Source organism: Cebidichthys violaceus, unplaced genomic scaffold (genome assembly GCF_023349555.1).
Source record: "Cebidichthys violaceus isolate CVI_PGR_0920_01 unplaced genomic scaffold, fCebVio1.0.p SCAF_72, whole genome shotgun sequence".
Classification (NCBI taxonomy): domain Eukaryota; kingdom Metazoa; phylum Chordata; class Actinopteri; order Perciformes; family Stichaeidae; genus Cebidichthys; species Cebidichthys violaceus.
In genome coordinates, this window is record NW_027176950.1 from 193,683 (window position 1) to 219,807 (window position 26,125).

The following is a 26,125-nucleotide window of genomic DNA, read 5'->3' on the forward strand; positions in this document are numbered from 1 at the left end:
TTCAATGTAGGCTATTACAAGTAAATACAATAAACAATAGCACAGTATAAAATTTCACGTTACAAGTAGTTCCGCATCCAAAACTTTACTTAAAGGGATAGTGTGTAAGATATGACGCCATCTAGGGGTGAGGTTGCAGATTACAACAAACTGAAACTCCTCCAGTGTGCCAGTCGTGTCGGAGGATAACGCTAGCCGATGCGGAAACACAAAAAAACAAATGTCCCTCTCTAGAGCAGGTGTTTGGTTTGTTCCTTCTGGGCTACCGTAGAAACAGGGAGGTCTGTGAACCGGACCAGCTACCCATTCTAAGGTAACAAAAACACAACGATTCATACTTAAAGGTGATTATACACTAAAGAAGACACACTTATTAATATTATATTACAATTATGTGAATTCCATAAATTGTACACACGGTTCCTTTAATATGAAAGTACATAAGTGTAGCAACAAAATGCACTAAAGCATCACAAAGTAAAAAAGTATTCATGGTCCAAATTTTAGCAAGTATTATTATATTATTTGTTTATTATTATTGATGTATTAACATGCAAGCTGCACTCTAATATCTGCGTAAAACATACCAAATGACCAGGGATCATATTTTACACTATTATTTTTGTAGTAGTAGTAATATAAGTAGATAAATATATGTAGTATTGTTGTTCTTATTATATTCAGAATACATTTGTTTTGTATGTAAATCGTAATTTGAAAAGTAACTGACTCCCAAATAAGTAAAAAGTGCAACATATTACTTTCTCTGAGATGAGAAGTTGAAGTATAATGCAGCATAAAATGGAAATACAATAGTTAAGTACAAGTACCTCAAAAATTGTACACAAGTCTTAGATATATTTCCCACCACTGAAGCAGTTTCACCAGCTGGTAATAGAGAAGGAGGCAGACACTGGGCATGCCCAGCCTGGTGGGGAGGGAGAGAGGAGAGGAGAGAGGAGAGAGGAGAGAGGAGAGAGGAGGCTGGATGGGAGAAGAAGAGAAGGGAGGAAGAGTGGAGGAGTTGGGATGTCTGAGAGCTTGATCGAAGCGACGAGGACCTACATGTCCACTTCACAGCATCGCGTCTGAACCAGAACCATCACTTCACATGACACACACACACGCACACGCAAACACACAATCACACGAGCGCGCGCTGGGATCTCGAGGCAGAAGCGGATAAATGTGGACCGCAGTGTCTCATTCGCAGCATCTCATCATCTCCGGCAGACAGACGCCGCTGCTGCAGAGATAACATCACATTTCCTGGTGAGTACTGACACTTCATGAAGCCACACCGCACCTTCGAGCTTCGGCGGAAGGAATGACGTGTTTTATGTTGAGCTGCGGCTCGTTTGCAGCGTGGTGGTGGTGGTGGTGTTGCAGCCTCGGATGCATGCGGTGTTAAGTGCACAACTTGAGCCACGTACTGTAGAGAGAGAGAGAGAGAGAGAGAGAGAGAGAGAGAGAGAGAGAGAGAGGGAGAGAGAGAGAGAGAGAGAGAGAGAGAGAGAGAGAGAGAGAGAGCACTGCATCACAGCCAGCCGGACCTGTAGGATGCAGAGAAATAAAGGTCATACACCTCACGAACAGCCGCTGTCTTTGACCCGCAGAGCCGCCGTTAAGTTTCGCCCTTGGGCAGGAAAAGTTGGCACCGCGGAGAGTGCGTTTTTTTTTTTTTTTTTTGTATCGCTCTGATGTGAGTGTGTGTACGTGAGAAGGGTTTCAGATAAGTTTGTCTGCACCCGAGGACAAGAGACACACAGGTGAATGCAGACCTGCTTTGTTTCATTTAACAATATCTTCCAAATGAGGGGATTTTTGGGGGATCTGTCTGTTTTTGATGAGAATAATGAGATGTAATGTGTGAATGAAAGCAGGAAATTGTCTTACTGCAGTTTTGTTTACTTCATGATTTTTATTTGGTTTATTAGTAAAGCAGTCAACACACAAACTTTCCCATCCATTCATATACTTTTTATTTTGCATACATTCAATCTAAAACAACTGACTGACAGTTTTCCTAATTGTTTGAGCCTTATTTATGCCAAATTGACTGTTTTCCAGCACAAAATTGACTGTTTTCCAGCACATTTTATTCATTCAACATTTTCACAATTTTGTCGTTGTTTTAGAGAACAAACCTAATAATCCATTAGTTTGTGGGGCAAATAAAACACATTGTATTCCTTTGGCAGATGGAAACATTTTCACAATCTGTCGTCACTTTAGAGACCAAACAATCAAACCTTATAACGCGTTAGTTAGTTTCCACTGAAGAGACAGTTGAATATTTGACAGGATCAGATCCGGCTGTGTGCTAACGCATGCTGCTCCTGATGATAAACTACACTGCAGGGAAAGTGTCTTCTCTGCAGCTCACAGAGGACATGAGCAGCATGACCGGTGGGAGACTCTGTCAAATGCCCCCCCCCCCCCCCCCATATATATATATATATATATATATATATATATATATATATGAGCCGAAGGACTTCATTCATTGCAGTTTATGAATCTGGGGCTCCGTCTAGACTCGTTCTCTGGGTTTAAAAGGGGGAGAAAAAGACTTACACACACACAGAAAACACACATCTGTTTGTCAGAGCGTCTCTCTGTGGAATCAGCTTCAGTCCAGCTGTTTGCGTTTGTCACACTGAAGATATAAAATTTCAACTTGATCAATTTCAGCATCTGAAGTATCAGGAGAAGTTGAGGAACAAGGTCAAAGACCAAAATACAAAAAAGTGTTCAACCATCTCGAGATGCGTTCCGGACTATCCTACCCTGCCTGGTTCCTCCCGCTCACTAACAGCACACAGATCTGGAACGTCAACTTGTTTAGGTTGAATTCTCCATCTTTGGTGGTTTAATGTCCTTACAGCTTGACAAGCTGTTGCACTCTGCCATACTTCCGTTGCCAAACTGACTGCGCAAGCTTTCAGCTCACATAGACTGATTATAAGAAGTGGACGAAGTCATCGTGACGTCACCTCATTGTTTTGTGGACTGATGTTATGAAGCCTTGAGTTCGTTGTTTTGGCCGTCACCATCTTGGATAACAGCTGTCGCCATCTTGGCATTTTTGAAGCCAATGAACAGAAGTGACCATATTAGGACTGAGGAGTGACGTAGAGACGCCGTATACGTCCTATAATGAACCATAATTTACTAAATGAACATCATGCTGTATTGAAGAAGACTTGAAACTAGTTTCACTCGGCAGAACCGTGGCGGTAACCTCCAGGTTTAAAAAGTGAAGTGAATGCTTCATGTGTTAAAGCTGCATTCTCTCTAATGTCCATCAGGGGGCGACTCCTCTGGTTGTATAGAAGTCTATGAGAAAATGACTCTACTTCTCTCTTGATTTATTACTTCAGTAAACATTGTAAACATGAGTTTATGGTCTCAATCTCTAGTTTCAAGTCTTCTTCAATACAGCATGATGTTCATTTAGTAAATTATGGTCCATTTAGAGTCAAACAGACCATAAAGCAGGGTATGATTTGAGGCGAGCTTACTGTGATAGACAGGTCTCTACCAGAGATGTATACGGCGTCTCTACATCACTCCTCCTCAGTCCAGATATGGTCACTTCCTGTTCACTGGTTGCAAAAAAACCAACATAGCGACAGTCGTAATCCAAGATGGCGACGGCGAAATCGACAAACTTGAGGCTTTACAACGACAGTCCACAAACTAATGGGTGACGTCACGATGACTACGTCCACTTCTTATATACAGTTTGTGGGCAGAACCGGAGGTTGCCGCCTCCTACGTCTTCATTGTACAAACTTTTAAAAGCGTCTGTATCTACTTTTCTTCCGCCGTAACTACGTCCACGTGGAGCGTCATAGTTTGAAGCGTATAAGACCACCAACCAAGCTGTATTTGACGACCTGGGCCTCGTTTTGTACCTTACCGAACGTAACAAAGAGATTCCTCTTCACACATCAGCCGTTGATACACACACACAATACTTGTCAGTACTTACATTCACTGGTTGGTTTTGCTTTTCTCACGAAATGCATTGAAAAAAAACCCAGAAACACCAGCAAGCCGTTTCCTTTAGTCGGAGGATAAAAGCTTGTGTTGTAGGAGGCCGGACACACAGATGTCTGTGTGCGAGCTGTGAAAACAAAGTGGTTAGCGCTAACAATGTTTTGGTCCCCATCGGCTCTCATTGGAAGACTGAGCCCTCCCTCTTGCTACACTCGTGTTGTTAATGGTGCTGAATAAAACAGCATTAGTGAATTGTCTTGAATTACACTTTCTGTCTCCTTTATTCCTTCCTACATTCTCTCGCCGGCCCGTCTTCACTGCCTCTTGTCTTTTTTTGTCATAATTTTTGTCATAGCTTTTGTTTGCCGTTTTGTTTTCAAAGAAGAGTGCATCGGTGAAGCTGTGGTGAGGAGCTATAGGGTTTATCTTCTGCTCAAAATATCCAGCGCTGAAAGCCAAAGCATGCGAGGTGTGATAGTGGGAGTATTTAGGAGGTGAGAAAGGGCCTTTTTTTTCTAGCATTTCTGTGATGATTGCGAGCATTTAGCATTTTACAATCCTGCTGCGTGTCCGTATAATGAGCGGTCGTCTGCTTCTAGCTGCTTCCAATCTGTGAGGCTGTTTTTTTTCTCCTGTATGTTGGCTGCGGTGCAGATGGAGCGCTTTGCAGCGGCCTGGATCCTGTGTGATTAATGAAACGCAAATCTGTTGTAGAGGCGCTTTTTTTTTCTTCTTCTCCTCGTTACATGCCGAAAACGCCTTCTCGTTTGTTGTCACCCCGGTCACTCAGAATGCGATATGAGTACGGGGGATATACAGGACTCAGTCTTGGCTGTTTGGTAACATTTCGTTGCCAGTAATTGATTTTTCTTCTGATGCTCGATAGCCCACAATGTCCTGCTAAGTGTTCCAGCAGCAAGTGATAGCTCAGTAGAGGAGTAGTTACATAAATCACAAGCTCTGTAATGCACCTCTAAATGTTTCGACTGTTTTGATTCAGGTAAAAAAAATAAAAAAGATTCCAGCATTGTTGGATGGTGGAATGACTTTGGTTGACTATTTTCGTGTTATGTTTACAATTTACAGGAAGAGGAAGAGACAGATTTTTTTACATGAAAATACAGGAAAATAGACACATATTTAACATATACCAAGAGATAAATGAACAGTTGACACAGAGACGCAAGATAATACCTTGGATTGTGTCTTTGTGGCTTGAATCTTAAATGGACATATTCTCTATGAGGTTTGGCACGTGTCAATTTTTGTTATAGTAAACTTTCAACCAGTGATAAACTTTTGCATTAAGAACTACTGTACTGTAGAAAGAAGTATTGATCCAGCAGCTCATACAAAACACCGACACACACAGGAATGATGACATTAAGGAGCCGTTCACGTCACGATTTTTTGCGTCTGTCAAATCCATTGTCAACGTAGACGTTCTTTACTTCCATAAGATTTTGGGAAAGTGAAATGCCGATGAGATAAATCAACATTGATCCACAGCCTAGCATATGTAGCTAAACAAAACTAGCATGCGGCTAGCCTGGTTAGCTGAAATGTTGCTCCAGAAGTAGATGTAGCATTCAGCTACATCAGCTAATCCAGGGGATTTACTGTGTTTATGCTCGCTCAGATTCAACAAAAACAGAAATAATTGAGCATTTGAAAGAATTCGTGTAAACGTACATTTATTTTGAAAGATTTAGGATTGATTGTTCCAATCACACTGTGTTTTGTTGGAGTCACGTTTCCCAGAATCTTTTCAGAATTGTGGCAATTATATCAAGAAAACATTTATTAAAGACAAATAAATGAATACAATAAAATCAAATATATAGAAATTAGGAATTAATTAAAAGAAGATGAAAAATAGCGTAAAATATTGAATTAATGATATAATTCATATTTGAAAAGCTGGAACCAGTGGCTGTTAATTGCTTATCACAATTGGTACCGGTTGATTATTTAAATTGTAGGCTTCCGTATATTCTTGACTTGATGTGGAGAACGACAGTTGTGAGTGAAGGACAGACTGAAAGAAAGAGGAGATCCTTCTCTTATCCCACTGGGGAGTTTATTTTTAAAAACCTCTTCAATCAATGAGTGCCATTGTTTGTCTCTGCAGGACTCTCAAGTTCACCCACAAAGATCGCCATTGACTGACGGAGGCAATCGACATAATCTTTTAATTTGATTGTCCCTAACGTTGTTTGTCTGAAGTAGGACAGCGGTCATGATGTTTGTGTTTTCATACTGGCTGCTTGAAAAGCCACATCTGCCTCTGGAGTGCTGACACAGCTGTTCCTTAAAAGCTGGCTCGGTGCTGCTTGGTGCAGTCTGCAGAGATGGGATGGTGCTGATCTCCGCCTGTCACCTTCACCTGTTTCACCCACACAGAGGGAAACTGTTGACTTTAGTGCTTTGTTGAACCAGACTTATGGGACAGATTTTAAACGTCATTGTCAAACTTCTCCAAACTCAAAGTATTAATAGATATAAGCTGCTTTAGCTGCGAGCTGGCCTGATCCGTTTCTTCCGTCTTCTTAGAGGACCTGACTACCAGATATTGTTACTCGGAGTCAGACGTCATCCTCAACGCCAGAGGATGCTGTATGTTGAGTGCCACACTTTGCTGACGTTTCCACCGTGGCTTTATTTAGATAAAAGAGCTGCCTGCTTCAAGAGCTAAGTAGAGGTTAAAGGATAAAAACACTTAACTGCGATCTATCTGATATTTTAGACCACTGTGTTTTAAAGGTGCAACTATCGCCACAATTACTTAATGAGATGATGTCATTAAGAGACAAAAGTAGCCATATAGAGTGCTGCAGGGATGACGTATTTTTGTAGGCCAACAGGAAGTTAGGATCTCACTGGTTTCCTCCAGGCGGTAACCTCCGGTTTTAAAGCTGCATTCTCTCTTGTGTCCAACAGGGGGCGACTCCTCTGGTTGTATAGAAGTCTATGAGAAAATGACTCTACTTCTCTCTTGATTTATTCCCTCAGTAAACATTGTAAACATGAGTTTATGGTCTCAATCTGTAGTTTCAAGTCTTCTTCAATACAGCATGATGTTCATTTAGTACATTATGATCCATTTAGAGTCAAACAGACCATAAAGCAGAGTATGCTTTAGGGGCGGGGCTACCTTGTGATTGACAGGTCTCTACCAGAGACATATACTACATATACATATACGGCGTCTCTACGTCACTCCTCCTCAGTCCAAATATGGTGACTTCCGTTCAATTGGTTGCAAAAAAACAACAACATGGCAATGGCCGTAATCCAAGATGGCGACTGCAAAATTGCCAAAAACTCGAGGCTTCAAAACATCAGTCTACAAAACAATGAGTGACGTCAAGATGACTACGTCCCCTTCTTATAGACAGTCTATGGTTCTCTCGACAAACAGCCAATAGGATTCCTCTATTGGATTTTGGATCATTGCAGAGAATAATCACTGTGTTCAAAAACAAGTTTATGATACTCTAAAGTTTTGCTCAGAAAAACAATCTTCCCAAAAGAACACCACTTGTATCATTTGTACAAATCAATTTTTACAATCTCCAGAAGTAACAAGCTAACGTTAGGCTATCAAGGAGCTACACCACTAAGATAAAAGCAGAATTGTGTTCTAATACGTTTAGTCGTCTCATTCAGACACTTGTTAGCAATATCAGGATCCTTAATGTGGGACATTCTGTGTCTCTGTCTGCATGTTTATGTGTCTACGTCCCTATCTAAGCTTCTATCTGTTTATGTCTGTTAGCATTTCACCTTTCACCTCCGATAATGTGTCTGCATGCCGACAGTTTATTTCTTTGGCTCCCTCCTGTCTCCTTCTCCTTTACCTCTGTCGTACCCTCAGCAGCTTAATAGTAGTTATATAACTTTAATTCATCCAGGCAGTCAACCTCTATTTAAAGAAGGAGGCCAAATGAGAGTTGTTTGCATTTTTTTTACACAAGCAACCTGAAGCCAACAACAGAAGTGTAACATAAGAAAAAAGTTTGGGGCTTGCATATTTTTAAGTTCCTTTTTAAAGGGTTCTTGTTCTAAAACAAGTCAGCTGGGAGCATAAAAAGTCTCAAAAAGTTGTTTTAAACTAACTCATAGAGGTAACGTAATTTACTAGCTAGCCGCAATTCATTTATTGATTTAATTTAATGATAAATTACTGGAGAAAATCCATGTAAACAGATTTTTTTGGCATCAAAATTAATCTTTCATCCAAGATACACATGATCTGAAGTGACAAAACCACATTTTATGGATAAATTATGGACTTCACAGATATGACAATACGGAACATGATGTCTTCTCAGACAGAAATGTACTTTTTCTTTGTTCCTGTTAGGAGTGGAGGTGGGGAAGAAAAAAACTTTCAGCCACGTCAGAGTCCGTTTCCGCTGTACAAGGAAACATTTAGAATGTTACACTCTGCAGAATCTCAGTGAATGGGAAAGAAATGCTAAAAATGTTAGTTTTAGTTTAACACCCAGTGTGTCTTTAACCGTGGTCATAGACACAACATTGTGTGTATATTTATGAAACAAGTCCTTTAGCTATTGTGGATGTTGAGTCATCATGTACGTTCAGAGAAAAGAGAGTTGTTGTTTTTTTTGTTGCTTTCGGGCTTCTCTTCAATATTTCAGTGGACTGAGAGGGATGATGATTTAAGACCCTATAAGCTCACATATGTCACTATTTTTAGTTTTTCGGTCTCCCTTAAGAAAAACATTATTTTTACTGAATATCCATCATATAAAATAATGGGAAATGCATTTTCTTCTGCAGCATTAAGAGTAACTCTCATGATGTTGCTGTATACTCTATTGAATTATTTAAAAACTGCCAGAAAATAACATGAAGCTAAAACACTGACGTTGCAATATGTACCAAATATAGATGTTACATAACATCTGAATGTTGTTAAACCAGAAGAAACCAGACCAAAAGAACACAAAGTACTGTTACTGTTTTGTCATTTTCTTTGGTTGTGAAGTTAATTGTTTTGTTAATTAGTTTGTTTATTGTCCAGAAAATGGAAAGTGAATGAGGACTCTTTATGAGCGGAGAGAAAATTAAAAGGTAAATCTAATAAAAATACAGAATAAATTAATTTTGTGTACATTATAGTCATATTATATCTTTATCTATGGGCCGCCCTTTATATATTTCTGAAACATATTCCCATCTAGAGCTGAATTAAAACCTTTAAAGTAGTAGTTTTTTAGTGATGTCTCTACACATAATTCAGAAAGTAAAATTGTATCTTTGTTGTTCTGTCAGACATAAAAAAGCACATGTGAAGTTTATGTTTTATAAAATATAAAGTATCGTATACAGAGACCTGTCAATCACAGTGTAGCCCCCCCTAGAACTAGCCCCCCCGAAACAAGAGATTGAGACCATAAACTCATGTTTACAATGTTTACTGAGGTAATAAATCAAGAGAGAAGTAGAGTCATTTTCTCATAGACTTCTATACAACCAGAGGAGTCGCCCCCTGATGGACACTAGAGAGAATACAAGTTTTAAAGACACTTTTCAGACCTGGAGGTTGCCGCCTGTTATCGCAAATTTGCCTCAGACGGCTTTACAATCTGTACAGCACACGACGTCCCCCCCAAAAAGTTACATTTATTTTGACCTCAGTCCCTCATGGGAACTGGTCCAGTTTGTACCTTTAAAGCGTTCCCCCCACTGTCTTCATGCACGTCCCCTTCCTTGCAGCACCTCCCCATACCGGCGCTGACTTCTCCACACTGACTCAGCATGTATGTGAAAGAGGCAAGAGGGGAGGGAAAGGGGGGGCTAATGGATACGAGCCTGCTAACTGGCTGAGTGAGAGTGTTTGTTGGCCGGGGGGGGGAGGCTGGCCGTGCTGGTGGGACAGGTCTGCACTGCTCTGCTGGAGGGAAGGAAGGAAGGAGGAAAATCAGAGGGAAGGAGAGAAGGACTAGCAGAAAGGATGAGCCAAAGACAAGCCATGTGGGAGGTGTAAATCCTGTATGGAAGTGGCTGTGAGAGGAGGAGAGGTGAGTGTGAGATCGAGTAGATTGTGTTTGCGTCTATCTGTCAGTGTGTCCGGTTTCACTGCTGCCAGCTCGGAGTCGATCTGGATAAACGACCACGGAGCCTGCTGACAGCTTTGCACCACGATACAGATGCTCCAGATGTGCATGGCGTTAGACTTGTGAAACTGGTGTCTAATGGGCAGGGGAAAAAACAAAAACTCCTCAGTTGTTTGTGTGGGTTGAGTGTGAAAGCATAACTGAGACAACGTGTGTGAAATGAGGGAAGTGCATTATATGTTTTAGTATAATCCATGTAAGTATGTCAGAACACGCAGTGCCACCAGTGTTTAAGGTGCGTCACTTTAGGATCAACAATGTGCTGAACGCTCGGGCTGGGTCATAATTATTATGAAGTGATGATTTGATCTGATATATCCATATACTGTATATATATATATATATATATATATATATAGATATATGATATCTGATCTGTGGTCAAACTGTAAGACAAAACTAACACAATTTATCAGTCAGACTTTGAAGTGTGCAGAGTTTGTAACATGTAACAGTGGATCTCAAGTCATTGCATTGAAAGGTTTGATTTTGCATTAATTTGATGTCAATTTACCGTCTTTATTTTGTAGGAAAAGTTTGAAATCAGCAGGTTTCAATGCAGCACAAACTTTCCAGAAAATTGCCAAAAGACTTCCGTTTTATGAAGCTTTGAGTTTTGGCATTTTGCCCGTTGCCATCTTTGTTTGGCTGTGGCCTTCTTTGTTTTTGACGGCCGCCATCTTGGTTTTCACACGAGAGGGTGGAGCTAAGTACAACCGAACGCTGAATGAATCATTTTTAGGCGACCAAAATGTTACAGTTAACTTTCACGAAGTGTAAACACACTGTGAAAGGGTTAACGTTTGTAAGACGACGCATCATTAGCCGTGTTTCCATTCACGATTAGAAAAGCTGTATGAAAACAGCTAAATTCTATAAAACCTTTCATGCTGGCAAGTGTTTTTTGCTTTTTTGTCGGAAAAGAGTTGGAACATTAAAATTATATAAATAAATTCTGATGCAGCGAACATTTAATCCACACGACTGATCGGCTGTGGGCGATATATCAATTTAAATTGTCTTTGTCTCCAGACGGCATAAAACACGACCAATACAAAAGCTGACATGAAAGAACAATTCAAACAATTTCCTGAAGACCCCTTTCCATTTTTCTGTCGTGGATCTGCAACAGCGACTTGTTTAGTTTCTGGTTTGCAACCTCTACTTCTTCATCTACTCTGTTTAATAATGCGTGAAACGAAGCCTACAGCGCCAACTTCTGACCAAAGGAAATATATATTCCAAGAAAACATTTTATTTAGGGTTTTCCTGTGCTGGTCACATCTCAGTAAGTCTTTGAGGAATCTTTTAAAAACTCCGCATGGCAGCTCAGAGAAGATAACAGCGGAGCGACTGTTATATCAGTCTAATTTAATAAAAACACCAAATAAATGAATTTGGCGTACATTTTAGTCATATTTTATCTTTATCTTCTGGCTTTCCTTGATAATTCATTCAACCAAAGCTGAAACAAAACCTTTAAAGTAGTAATTCAGAAATAAAAGAGTCTATTCTTTGTTGTTCTGTCACATGATGTTTTCACGTGTGGTATCATGTTTGATCACATCTCAGTGAGTCTTTGAGGACTCTTTTAAAAATGGCAGCTCAGAGTCGAGTCTTTTAGCATATTTGTCAAAACACAAAATAGCACATTTCCTCACTTTAAATATCCCACAACCAACTAAAAATAGGCTGAATGGAAGCAGAGTGACACAGCGCTCAGTAGTGAGGGTGAGGCTGCACGTTATCTGTACATCACCTGGGTGCGTTTAAGCAGAATTTACCCTTGTTTCTTAATGCTCGCATGCGAGGTGGTGCACGGAGGAGTTAGTACAAGCAGCAAGGTCACGTCCGGTGTGCTTTCCCTCTCTCGTCTTTTCTCCGGCACTAAGCCGCTCTGCATCTTTTTCCTCACACACTCTGCATGAGTCAGAGGAACCCGTCTCTCTTCTTCTTTCTCTGAATGTGTCTTCGGGGAGGAGAGACAGCCTTGTATGAAACACGAAACAAAAAAAGTCCTCCCCACCAAAGATGCTCGCCTCTTTAATTCCACCCTCTGATTGAGATTCACAAAGTGCGAGTGGAAGCTCATCGGGCATATTTTTGGCTACGTGACAGCGAGCCCTCTGCCGTGCATCGGGAATTTGCACGAGTAGGCAGCTTTTGCCAAATACAGTGTGATGTAACCTAATATTACGTCGTGAGTGGATGATCGGGGGTCGGGTGTTGCGCTGTGAACGTCCCTCATCACCCATTAACTTAAAACCCTCTGCATCTCTTTAGTGTGCTGCTACTTAAAGCTGCACAATGTTACTGCAGTCATAGCTGTTAGTGCACAGCACCAGCAACATGCAGGCTGAGAGAGCTAATATTAGCATGTGCCCCCACCACCACCACCACCACCACCAGCAGTCCCGTCGTATCCAGGGAGCTAATATTAGAGCTGCACATGCTGCCTGGGATTTAATTACCTGTGTGATTTTACTCGAGCAAAGACCTGATGGAGTTTATCCATTTGTGTGTGTGTGTGTGGGTGTGTGGGTGTGTGGGTGTGTGTGTCATTGTGACCCAGAAGGACAACAAGAGGATGATTCATCAATATCGAGCAGCTGTGGCCTTTTTTGTTTTGTTTAGGGAAGGAGCTTTTAACTGGTTGTGAACCAGTCTCAGTTTAGTCCTGATCCTCTATATGAACCAGTCTCAGTTTAGTCCTGATCCTCTATGAACCAGTCTCAGTTTAGACTCAGTTTAGTCCTGATCCTCTATATGAACCAGTCTCAGTTTAGTCCTGATCCTCTATATGAACCAGTCTCAGTTTAGTCCTGATCCTCTATGTGAACCAGTCTCAGTTTAGTCCTGATCCTCTATGTGAACCAGTCTCAGTTTAGTCCTGATCCTTTATGTGAACCAGTCTCAGTTTAGTCCTGATCCTCTATATGAACCAGTCTCAGTTTAGTCCTGATCCTCTATATGAACCAGTCTCAGTTTAGTCCTGATCCTCTATATGAACCAGTCTCAGTTTAGTCCTCATCCTCTATGTGAACCAGTCTCAGTTTAGTCCTGATCCTCTATATGAACCAGTCTCAGTTTAGTCCTGATCCTCTATATGAACCAGTCTCAGTTTAGTCCTCATCCTCTATATGAACCAGTCTCAGTTTAGTCCTGATCCTTTATCTTTATGTGACAAAAATGTATTTTTGTTGTGCTTTTTTTGTGGTGTTGTTGTGGTTTTGTTGTTGTGGTTTTGTTGTTGTGGTGTTGTTGTGGTTTTGTTGTTGTGGTGTTGTTGTGGTTTTGTTGTTGTGGTGTTGTTGTGGTTTTGTTGTTGTGGTTTTGTTGTTGTGGTGTTGTTGTGGTTTTGTTGTTGTGGTTTTGTTGTTGTGGTGTTGTTGTGGTTTTGTTGTTGTGGTGTTGTGGTTTTGTTGCCTAAACTTATTCGTGACAGTTTTTCTAAGCGATGTGATTTTGTTGCACAAACCTACCTGTCGTGTAACATAATGTCTTCCCATAAAGAAGTCCCTTACATTTTGAAACATAAAATTGTCCAGACACAAAAAAAACGGACAATTCACGTAACCTTAACCGTGTACGCAAAACAAATGCATTTCGTGACTATTTCACAAACTGACATGAGCCTGTGTTGTGTTGCATTTTCCACGCTTGCAAGATTGAATTCATTGCAAAAAGCCTCTTTTTTTCACACTTTCTGGCAAAATATGAGAAGCTTGTTGCTCCAATGATGTCTGTGACACTTCCCAGCAGCTTCCGAGAAATAATGAAAGATGCATTAAGTTGACAGTTAATTTCAATGTGTCTGCAGGTTTTCCCTTTAGGACCCAACAACCTTCAGCAGTCAGATAGAAACGGCCTTGTTAGAATGTTTTATCCTCGTCTGATTCGACCATTAAACTGTAGAAACCTTTTTAAACAAGTAGAATAGTTTTGGCCTTTCCTTTCACATAATTTATTTTTACACACACAAAAAAACAAACATAAAAACAGTCGTCAAAACAATCTCCCCACATGTTCCATTTAGTAGCTGTTCTGGAGCTTTCTGATTGTATGACATGATCATCCTCAACAGATTGACCAATCATCATTTTAAGGACTTAAAGGTTGAGATTTAAAGTTCACCTTTGATCCATGTAAAGTATAAAAACCTTCTTTGTTTTCCCCGATAACGCTAAGTCAAGTAGATGAATGTGTCCCTTAGTGTTTTAGCTGAACTGGTCCTTTAAACTGTCACTGTCAGAGGAAGCGGGTTGTGTTACATCTGCATTTGTGTGTTTCTAACGTGATCCTTCCTGTAACTCTACACTAGTTTCTCTCTCTTTATGTTTCCTGCTCTCTCTGCATCCATCTTCAGTGCTCTTTCTCTCACCCGTCTTTATCTCTCTCTTGCTCCCATCAACATCTGTCTCACACGATGAATTGATGGATCAAATGAAGTTCAGGCCCATCAGCTCCTTCCCAGAATCAATAACGTGTAGTCCCAACGACTTCCTTCTCTCAGTGGCGACGAACGGAGGCGACAAATCATATGTGATGATAATCCCAGTGGATCCATCGCTCGACCAGCTCCGACACATTTATGACGTCGCCAAGTGCGTGACCGTGTTCACGAGCGTCCACTCTCCGACATTTTCTTATTGGTTTCAGTTCGTACTGAAACTCCAAAACAACAGAAAGCATACAACAAAACTTTATCAAAGCCAACATCTGCAGGACAGACACTGCTGGAACTAAACCAGGCGGCAACCTCCAGTTCTGTCGAGTGAAGCAGATGCTTCATGTGTTAAAGCTGCATTCTCTCTAGTGTCCATCAGGGGTTGACTCCTCTAGTTGTATAGAAGTCTATGAGAAAATGACTCTACTTCTCTCTTGATTTATTACCTCAGTAAACATTGTAAACATGAGTTTTATTTATTCTGTTACTTAATCTGAACTTTCAACACACCAACGCAGCCCCTGGCCTTCTATTTACTTCCATCTTCACACCGGCTAACTTTACTCCCAACCTGCATCATTGTTGATAATGTTGAGCTTTATTTTCCTAAATACAAAGACAGTGTTGCTGTTTTTTAAATGCTCAGCTCACAGAGAGAAAATGACCTTTTTAATGATGAAAGTACTCTTTCTTGGTAGTAACAAATGATACCTACTAATCAGCCCGGTGGCTTCCACCATCACCTTTATGATGCAGCCGAGGAGCCTCCTCGTCTTCCTCACACCTTCACAGACAATGGAGCCCCGCGGAGCCGGCAACAGCTGGACAAAGGCCTTTATTTTGTGAATGGTGTATCTGTGGGAACGGTAGCTCTGAGGTGTGAAAAGATAAGAGTGTGACAAATGCAGAGGCGGTAAAAGTTGTTAGAGGAACATTTTTTACTTTTATTTATCCACAGTGAATAAAAAGAAGAGGAAAAAAAAAAGGTCTATCAGACGGCCAAGTTGCTGCAACTCCAAGTGGAGAGGCCCGGGTAAGTTGGGTTAGTTAAGAATACGTGAGGCTGAAGAGATTGTTGAGATTGAGTTTCTTTTGAAGACGAGGGCGGGAACATCAGTCGGGGGTCAAGGAGGGAAAGTCGTTCCAACTCTCTCACTAGTTCTCTTTGTTCTGTGGACTTCCATTTTCAACTTCCATTTTCCCTCCCACTGCTGCCATACGGCGGCTCCAAGCTGTCGCTGCTGGCAAGCAGAACGGAGTTCACCGTCCTCCTCTTTTTGTTTTTGTTTCTGTTGTCTGAGCCTTTATTGGCGTGGAAAGTCGTTCTGCATGAGCGCTAAACACAACGTTGACAATTGGAGACAATTCAGCTTAGTTTAGTTGAGTCAGAGATTCAGCTCAATAAAAAGAGAAGAAAAAGAGGCTCCAGCAAACACACAGATTAATAAAGACGTTTCTGTTTGATCGTCCTGGAGCACACAATAAAAAACTAATTTCCTGTTCAATTCTTCCTTTGCCTTCCACTCTGAATGCTGTTTACAAGGAAACACAAAAATAAACACAAGAAAACAAATAAATATCACTGTGTACAGTATACAGAATGAAATATCTGTTCAATATTAATTCCGATATTGAAAATGTTACGAGCTTGTTTTCTGTCCTCACTTCAGTACATTGTTCATCCCACAGACAATGATACAGGAGATACAATATTTACTGTAATAAAGAGTTTAACTGTGTGTTAATACAATATTTACTGTAATAAAGTGTTAAAATGTGTGTTAATACAATATTTAATATCTAAACGAGACAATCAGCTGATTAGCTTCACTAGTTCCCATATTTCACTTTTTCTATAATGTGGGACATTATGTTAAAAAGCTAATTATTCCAAATTATGTCATCAATAAAATACATATTATAAAATGCATCCCATAGTTGGATTAAAATATTGTAATTGTTACACCACTACCTTTGCAGATTGTGATTATTAATACAATCAACTAATAAATAATGATCTATTACCAGCAGTAAATAAAGTATTTAAAATGACCAGCTGCAACACTTTAATGTATCAATAACCCAGAAATATGATATAAGATACATTATTCCAATATGGTCCAATCTGCATGATGAGTACTAAGTATATTTTTATGCTAAAACTTTTATACTTTTACTTCAAATTTTGACTGCAGGACTTTTACTTTACCTACTTTTATTTAAGTAAAGGATCTCAGGCTCAGAGGAATTTAAATGTGCTGTAGTTAATAACTTGATAACCTGCACCATCGTACTGATAAAATAGGTTGAAAGATTTCACCAAAGAAACGTCACTTTACAGAGGAGCTAGTTGAGCTTTAAGATCCTCTTTTTGAATCTGTTGTGGACGTGCTGTTGACAGATCAGATAACCAGCACTAACAAGTTAAAGCGTGCTTCACAAATACCGGCATATCCTGTTTGTGTCTAGTGTCACTTGGGGAAACGAAAGATAATAGATCCTCCTTCTTTTTATTTTTTTTAATGCACAGGTATGAAGAATAGGGAGCAGTTGGAGGTGTCCCTCGGGCACATTTGTCCTTTGCCTGTGTGTCTCTGCTCTGCACACAGACGCTCTGGGAGGGAGAAGAAAGACCGCCTAAAAATAAACTGACACGCACCACCAGCAGAAACAACAAACATAGAAAAGAGGAAGAGGACAAAGAAGACCTTTTGTTTTTGTCTGTCAATCACTCTCTCTCTCTCTCTGCTCCATTTCTGTGTCCTCATTACGACCAGAGAGGAGGTGTCATGTCCCAGTCTGGGAAAGTCCTTCATTTGTATGTGGAAGTGAGGTCTGCCCCAGATCAGAGCGGAGGGAAGGAAGGGATCGTTCAGGGGCATTCGGTTCAGGACAGCCCAGCGGAGCTCCTGTCTCAGCTGGCGAGCCAGACGAGCGTCGCCAAGACCTCCTCGGCTCACCGTCTGGTTCAGGACCGCACACGCAGCCGGTCTCCTTCTAGAAGCGGCTTCCAGCTGCAGCAGGCCGGCGGCTCCCCGACGGTCGCCAAGCACCGGAGTGCACCCCGTGATGGGGCGTCTGCCGTCCGGTCTCCAACGATAATGCCATCTTCCGGAAAGGTCGGCGTCCCTCACACTCCCCCGAACTGCCGCGGGTTCAACGAGGACGAGGTCGCCGATGGCACGCGGTCCGTGGTCACCTTCAGCTACATCGAGAAGTCCAACGTGAAGGCGTTGGACAGTCCGCGCAGCTCTCTGTGCGAGCGGGGGACCAGAGAGGAAAGATCCACGCCATCTCACTTTCGTAAAAGGTTCAGCGACCCGGTTTGGTTTGGGAGTCCCGATTCATCGTGCAGCTCCAGTCCCAAGCTGACTTTCCGATCTCCAGGGAGTCGCCGGCAGACTCCCGGCGTTCGCCAACCGGCCTTGGACCCCATCGGCAGGGCAGCTACCCAGAGGGCCGTGGAGGAGTTTGGCTCCCCTCTACTTCGGATCAAACTGGCCCACGCACTTGAGCAAGCCTCATCCTCACGCTACAACCAGCAGCCACGCTGTCAGTCCTGGGCCGGGTCGCCCGTTCAGCGTCAGAACATCAGCGTAAACCTCAAAGACCACTTCCCAGATAGGAACCAGGCGGTTTGCGGGCTGCCCCGGAGCCCGGCGTCAGACCAGCTATCCTATCAGTCCCGCGTCGAGTCCCAGAGCCCTCTTCACTGGTCGGCAGAGGACCGAGCTGTGGCAGGAAGTCCAGCCGTCAAAAGACATGTTCACAGGTCCAGCACTTCACCGCAGGGAGCACTCCTCCAACTTGGCAATAATGTAGTTGAGGGCTTGAACCAGTTAAGTGACAGTAAATCCTCCTCTCCAGCTCATAGCCCTGAAGTCGCCCGCAGGCTAGCGGAGGAGGCGACCAAAGTATCCTCCATTTTCACAGAGGCAAGAAGGTCCTCATTGCACAACGCTTTAGGTGATCCTACCGGAGAATTTCACAACTCAGCTCCAAACGCACAACAGTCTAAGCAAACGCTTAAGATGAACATCCCTTTAAACGACCAACACCCGCCAGAAACAGACAACACTGACTCTCACCAGCCTGAAAACTCCATCTTGACGTCGCGAGAAACGAACTCCCGCACTAATTATCAGACGCACCGGGAGGACTGCGTTCAGAAGTCCCAGCGTCAGAGCTCGACGGGTTCCCCCGCCATTCCTTCGCGTGTTTTCCGTCCCTCTCATCCTCCCACTGAGCTCAGCTCTCCCATGAGGGACCCCAGGCTATTCCAAGCTGAGCTCCGAGCACCGGATACCCCAACGCTGCATCGCCGGCAGCTCCCTCAGTACGCCAGGGACTCCTGGTCCCCGGGCCTGGACAAGAGAGGAGACCTGAGCTGTTTCGAGCGAGGGGACTGCACTGAGCTCGCCCGAAGGCTCTTCATCAATCAGAGCGTCGAGGAGGCACCGGTCAGCTGGACGTCCAGGCAGCAGTGGGGGAATCAGGTGGAGAACAGCCCGAGGCCGAGCCCCGAGGCTGGATTTGGGTCCAGCAACGACCAAACACCCGATCGTCAACCCAATCCCCGTCGTAGGCCGCTCAGTCCCACCGCCCAGCAGAAACGAGCGGAGCAGAGAAGGAGGGAGATCCTTCTTCTGGGCCCGGTGGTGCTGGACTCTCCGGAGGAGGACGAGGACTGCGAGGAGGAAGGTCGGGGCGATGAGATGGAGGGGTATGAGGTGGATCAGCAGAGGGCGGAAGAGCCGGTGGAGGCGGAGCAGAACGGAGCGATGGGAGGATCATCGTCGCGGAGCTCCAGTGGGGTGACGGGCAGCTTGGGGGACAGGGACTGTGTGTCCCCCGAGTCCAGTCAGTCCAGTCACCAGAGCAACGAGACCGGCGCTGCCACCTCAGGAATACAGGTGGGCACTGGATGACATGAGAGTGGTATCAATCGAAGTAAATAAGCACATTTCCCAACATGTTGTTTTATTCCTTTAACATAAGCTTGTCTGTGTGTGTGTGTGTGTGTGTGTGTGTGTGTGTGTGTTTCAGACGGACAGTGGCTGTGCAGCGCCGGTTCCCTCGCTCCATTGTCAGAGGATCGCTCGAGCCAAGTGGGAGTTTTTATTCGGGACCCCAGCTGAGGAGGCTGCTAGCAGGGGGGAGAAAAGTGAGAGCATGTCCTCCTCAATTTCATCCCGTTAGGATGTCCGGGACGTCAGACTGTTTTATGAAATTACAAGTCTTTTTAAAAAAAAGTTAGTACTCATGATCCCCGTTTTTAAAGATTAACACCTTATTAGCAAAGTTAAACTCAAAATAAAAGACAAAAGAAACTTAAATGAAATGAGACGGAGGAGATAATCAGTTTAAAACTAATTGATTATCCATTTATCTATTATTTGTTTCTCAGTTGAAATATTTAGATCCTTTATGATATCTTCATGTGCAGTTTCATGGGGGTTTTACACATCAGAAATACTTCAATATATTGTTAATTGAGGTGAAAGTTCTAACATTTAAAATTTCAAGAGATTGTTGTTGTTTATCAATACAGAAAGTACACAGATGATCCAAACTAGCTAGCACATTTGACCATCTGGTCTCTCTTTGACTCACGTTGTCTTTGTTTCCTCCTTGTTGATCGATGTTGAAATGAAATTCAGAAATTCACAAGTTGAAACGCAACGTAAAATTCTACGGAACGGATTTGTGAAACGCAACGTTTGAACTTTTTAAACCCCTCACTCAGACATTCATCACAAACACTCCTGTGTGGGTACCTTTGGCAGGGATCAAATCCACGTTGTTGAGGTTGGCGGTCGGTGTCCTTACCCACTGGACCATCTCTGGCAATGATAAAATGGAATAATCAGAGAGAGAAAGAAGATTAGATGGACACTGTAGAAACTTTATCAACCTGCAGAGACACAAAGTTTACAGACTGAAACACAGAAACACGTTCTCAATCACAAACTGACAAACTCTGATTCTTCTCTGTGAGAGTCATTTTGTTTCATGGATTCCTGATAGCTCAGTTGGTTCAATCCCTGAAGGTTCTGGGTTCAAATCTCTCCTCTGCTGCTGAGTTCTTCCTTCTGTTAACCATCCGAGGACTGTTTTAAAAAGGCTTCTCTTATTGTGAAAGGTTTGAATTTAATTGAAAAATTAAAGTTACTTTAAGGGATTGTTGCCCCAAAAGCAATGCTTTAACAATGCAGATAGTCTTATGAAAGATGTGATTGGCTTGAATAAAGAAGATAACCAATTAAAACCCTTTAATATATAGTAATCCATTAATTTAAACATAAATTAGCCTGAAACCTGTTGTGAACGCCTGCAAATGTGGATCAACCCCCTGAAATTGAACCTTAAATCTAAAATGTGGGAAATCTGTCAGCATCCTAACAGCTCAGCTGGCAGAGGAAGTACACCTCAGTTTGAAGGTTGTAGGTTCATATCCCTAAATATTGAAAGAACATTCTTTAAAGAAAGATGATGGATCTCAAGTGACATTTAATCTGTACTCTTTGCTACTCAACTTGTTGGGGACATTTCGGTCGGTACCAAAATAGTATTGAGGTTTTCAAACTCGGCCTTTAATTATGTTTCTGGACCAATTAGATCAAAGGGATGATCTGAACAGGGAATTAGCAAATATAGCCAGTCACATGTTTGAATCTCTCCATCTTCAGATGCTCTGGAAACCTCCACCGCTCCCCCCAGCGGTAACTCCAGCGAGTCTCCCACCCCGACTCCCCCGTCCTCCCTCCCTCTGCTCTCCGCCAACCACGAGGTGCAGCACGTGGAGGTCGAGCTGGTGACGCCTCCTCCGGCCGTTATCGGCACTTCGCCCAAAACGGGCATCATTCGCCGGACGCTGAAGTACTCGGAAACCGACCTGGACGCCGTTCCGCTGCGCTGCTACCGAGAGACGGACATAGACGAGGTGCTGCTGGCCGAGCAGGACGACGGCGACTCCGCGTTTGGGAGCAACCGCAGCGTGCAGGGCACCTCGGGGACGGGCAGCAGTCCGCTGGGGGGTCCGGCTTACGGGAGGCCGGACGGGGTGGAGGGGGAGGAGAAAAAAGTGGGGAGGGAGGAGGATGAGGGAGATGAGGAGGAGGAGGAGGAGGAAGAGGAGGAAGAAATGGTGAGCTGGGCCAGTGTGAGGATGCAAGGAGACAACAGGAAGCAGCAGTTTGCAGCTCAGGAGGAACCAGAGGTGTTTGGACACCTGCTGAAGAGGTGAAACGTGGAAACACAGTCACACCACAAAACATGCAAACACACACACAGGAGTTCACAAAGGGAAGCAGGATCTTCCCCCTGATTTATATTTTAATCTGGATTTAGATCTCACTCCTAACCTATTTCTCGAGGAGCTTGTAAACAAGTTTGGTGGCATCATTAACAGAACAGCACATTTCATCCTGTCTTTATAGGAAATACAGTTAAGAGTCCTTTAGTCTAGATCAGTGGTTCACAACCAGGCGGCAACCTCCAGTTCAGCCGAGTGAAGCCAATGCTTCATGTGTTAAAGCTGCATTCTCTCTAGTGTCCATCAGGGGGCGACTCCTCTGGTTGTATAGAAGTCTAGTCTAAAATGACTCTACTTCTCTCTTGATTTATTACCTCAGTAAACATTGTAAACATGAGTTTCTGGTCTCAATCTCTAGTTTCAAGTCTTCTTCAATACAGCATGATGTTCATTTAGTAAATTATGGTCCATTTAGAGTCAAACAGACCATAAAGCAGGGTATGCTTTAGGGCGGGGCTACAGGGTAATTGACAGGTCTCTACCAGAGACGTATACATCTTTTTAAATAATTGCATGTACAGACTTTTGTATAAAATTATCCAGTAAATATGTAATCATGATTTAAATTAGTTTTGACAACCTCAGATTAGACAAATCTTACTGCACCCCCTGTGATCTTTGGTGGACCCCGTTGGGAACCACTGGTCTAGATGCTTCTTTGCACATTCAAACTTTTCTTTACAAACACATCTGTGTTGCTTCAGTGCTTCTAACCCCCCCTCTCTGTCCAGACCAATGGAAACTTTTTTTGACAACCACCACCCGGCACTGAAATCCCCCATCTTGGTCTCCGGTCCCCGCTGCGCCGCGGAGGACACCTTCAGCCGCCACTTTGAGAGCATCATGGAGTCTCACCGGGCCAAAGGCACATCGTACAACAGCCTGGACAGCGAGGAGCTGCTGACCTCCAGCACCCAAACCGTCCTGACGTTTGACCTGCCCACGCTCACCCCGGCCATCCACGGGCCGGTCTGCCAGAGCGCCAGGCAGATCGTGCAGCTCAGCTTTGCCCCGCTGGCCCACGACGAGAGGCCCAGCATCTCCGATTCCATCTTCACCATGACGGGCGACTCGGACGCCACCCGAGCCCCTTCCAGCGAGAGGCTGAGCAGCGGTTCGGACGACACTCCGCCCAGAGGACGAGGGTGTTCGCAGCTGGGGAGCAGCTGGTACAGCAACCCGTCCTTCTCATTACCGAGGTGAGTGAGCAGCAGGTCAAGTGGTCACGATTAATTTTACTGTGGCAGGTCTCTCGTGAAACTATAAACACAACATTGACATATTATCTCCAGGCAGCAACCTCTGATTCTGCCAAGTGAAGACAAAGCTTCATGTGTTAAAGCTGCATTCTCTCTAGTGTTCATCGGGGGGCGACACCTCTGGTTGTATAGAAGTCTATGAGAAAATAACTCTACTTATCTCTTGATTTATTACCTCAGTAAACATTGTAAACATGAGTTTATGGTCTCAATCTCTAGTTTCAAGTCTTCTTCAATACAACATGAAGTTCATTTAGTAAATTATGGTCCATTTAGAGTCAAACAGACCATAAAGCAGGGGATGCTTTATGGGCGGGGCTTACTGTGATTGACAGGTCGTGGGGGCTTTTCTTTTGGGTATCTCTACTCCAGCTTTACAAACTATCGGCTAGTTGGTTTGTGTCTAACGCTCAGAGCTGGAAACAGGAAAGACTGTGTGTTGCAAAGTGCTGTAAAAACCTCTATTGAGACGCATATTCTGAAGTCACTGTACACATGTCCGAAGAATGCTCTGAAATCCTGAATAATAGCGGCACATCACACATGTTTTATTTGGGAAATGCTCCATTTGTATTAAGGCCTAACGGGTTCAAACATCTGGTGAAAAGACAGAAACCAGAAAAAGTTGAGATGTTGGAGCAGCAGATTTATGAACTTGGTTCAGGTGTTTTTTCTTCATCCTAAAATGTTTCACATCGCTGACAGCTGAGATGCAGCCGAACTGTTCTTCAGTGATTCACCAAGAATCCGATTGACGGTGAATCTGGGTCACGTTTGTTGTTGCGTACCATTCTGATTTCTATTTATCTCCACTCTGCTCTGAAATAGGGCAAGAGCTGCATCTTTATTTGAAAGGACAGGAGGACACAGTCCTCCTCGTACTGTAAATCACACACACATCTCTTTGCATTCAGGCTCGTAGCGAGACACAAATTGAACCTGGTCCACTGTCAAAAGGGTTTTTGATGTTAATTCAATATTTACATGAAGTCAGTGCCACGTTAACGGACAGCTGACGGCCTCCAGACCAACGAGCGTCACCTGTCTTTGTCGTCATCCTTGTGCAGAGCAGTGCTGCAGTGTTATTCTGGAGCCGAGCAGCTTCAGAGTGAAGGTCGCTAGGAGGCTGCCTGTGATCCCTCTGCTGTGTGTGTGTGTGTGTGTGTGTGTGTGTGCGTGTGCGTGCGTGTGTGTGTGTGTGTAATATGTGAATCCATCTGTGCATATTCCCCTATCTGTGTGTGTTTGAGGGTGTGCATGCACGTGCATCTGTAGGTGGTTTTGGATGGTTGTATACTTGAAGTGCATGCTTTGTGTGTGTGTGTGTGTTTGTGTGAGTGTGACAGAGGCAGATGGCTGCTGCAGCAGTGAGGAACTCACCTTGACTGTCAGAGTCCCAAAGACTTTTGTTTTAACCCTCCACAGACTCCCTCTTGCAATTCAGAAGACTGTATTTCATACCCGGAGGCCTTTTTTCTCTCCATGTTGCATGCAGAATATTACTTTTACAGCTCCCTCAATGCATCTTACTTCCTCTTTTCTGCAAGACATGTGGGACCACCGGGTCGGTTATTGTGGGGATTGATATGCTACGGGTCTTGTGTGTGACGCTGAGGCGTACCGGCTTTGTGAATGTCCCACTAACTTACTGTGACAGCACTGCAGAGGTAGAGTGACTGCACCAGGTCACTTTGTTGCTTTGACCACTAGATGGCAGAAGAAGATAGCAATTAAGATGTTGGGTTTTTTTTAGACTTAATCTAATGCAGGTGTGTAACTTTGAGCTGCAGGAGCAGAGTTATTTCTAAAGGCTCATGCATGAACACAGGTCGTCTTTAAACATAAACTTTAAATCTCTTAGCTTCCTGATTAAACTCTTTATTTGAGATCACACTGGACGAGTTCAGGTAAATGTTTGCTCAGCGGCAATCTTATCGCACTTCTATAACCGGCCCGCCCGGCAGCCCCCGGAGCTGTGGAATCCAGGAGACGAGACAAATATTTTCCCGAGTGCATACTTTGATAAAAGTTGGAATTTCACTCCCCTTCTCCTCCTCCTTCTTTCCCTCACATCACCCTTTTTTCAGATAGTCTGCTCTATTAGACAGTGGCTCATTGTGCCCATTGGACTGAGAGGAGGTTCAATTATAACAAGGGGAGGCCGTTAAACCAAGAGACTGACACACCGGGGAAATCCTCTCAAAGACCTCTCGGCTCTCGACGATGACAATGTGTGCCGTGCTTAATCTTGTGATTGTGAACGACTCCTGCAGACCCTGATGAAGCGTATGCTGTAAACAGACTCCACAATGGACTCTCGGCATTGACAAAAGGCCACCTATTCTCTCCGCTGGGCAGATATGGTTGTAGAGCAAACAGTTTTAAAAGAGGAACACAGCCAGTGTGTGTATCAAGTTTAAACCCGACACCTTTGTTGTGCTAAAAGCTCTCACCAAAAACAAGTTGGGATAAAATGTGTACAACACCCAAAAGGATGGATATGAGTGTGTGTAATTGGAGATGCAGAGAGAGAGAGAGAGAGAGAGAGAGAGAGAGAGAGAGAGAGAATGGAATGAATGGAGGGTATAGAAAAAGGAAGGGAGGGAGATTTTGTAGGCAACAGACAAGCCAAGTTTCATGCCATGCTTTGAATCCAAGGTCAGCGAGGGACATTGAGTTTACACAGTGGAACAGGGAGAGAGAGAGAGAGAGAGAGAGAGAGAGAAAGGGAGAGAGAGAGGGAGGGAGAGAGAGGGAGGGAGAGAGAAAGGGAGAGGGAGAGAGAGAGAGAGAGAGAGAGAGAGAGGGAGGGAGGGAGAGGGAGAGAGAGAGAGAGAGGGAGAGAGAGAGAGAGAGGGAGGAGTGAAAGGAGGGAACAGAAACAACAGCAAACAGACTCAGAAGGAAAAAAAAAGATAGAGAAGGATCAGCATTGCAGGACAAACAGCTCTTT

The 26,125-nt window shown here is 43.4% G+C and overlaps 2 protein-coding genes across 2 annotated transcripts in view; both read left to right on the top strand.

The window, feature by feature from the left end:
• Window positions 1-917: 917 nt before the first annotated feature.
• LOC137891966 (serine/arginine repetitive matrix protein 2-like) lies at window positions 918-21,702 on the top strand. Its single transcript, XM_068736844.1, has 5 exons — window positions 918-1,272; window positions 17,129-19,511; window positions 19,645-19,762; window positions 21,288-21,635; window positions 21,677-21,702. The coding sequence occupies exons 2-5, from the start codon at window positions 17,388-17,390 to the stop codon at window positions 21,700-21,702; spliced, it is 2,616 nt and encodes an 871-aa protein (XP_068592945.1). The 5' UTR covers window positions 918-1,272; window positions 17,129-17,387.
• LOC137891924 (PH and SEC7 domain-containing protein 1-like) overlaps window positions 21,691-26,125 on the top strand; it is a 49,102-nt gene continuing 44,667 nt past the window's right edge. Inside the window, exons 1-2 of the mRNA XM_068736758.1 lie at window positions 21,691-21,840; window positions 22,645-23,112. Coding sequence (XP_068592859.1) covers window positions 21,743-21,840; window positions 22,645-23,112 — 566 coding nt within the window. The 5' untranslated portion in view covers window positions 21,691-21,742. The remainder of the gene's footprint in view (window positions 21,841-22,644; window positions 23,113-26,125) is intronic.

Excerpts from the sequence above, each read along its gene's own strand:
- LOC137891966 (XM_068736844.1), top strand. The coding sequence starts at position 17,388 with ATGTCCCAGTCTGGGAAAGTCCTTCATTTGTATGTGGAAGTGAGGTCT. Across the intron at positions 19,512-19,644 it reads CTGCCACCTCAGGAATACAG|ACGGACAGTGGCTGTGCAGC; the intron begins GTGGGCACTGGA and ends TGTGTGTTTCAG. Across the intron at positions 21,636-21,676 it reads GGGCAGCAGTCCGCTGGGGG|AAAAAAGTGGGGAGGGAGGA; the intron begins GTCCGGCTTACG and ends GAGGGGGAGGAG.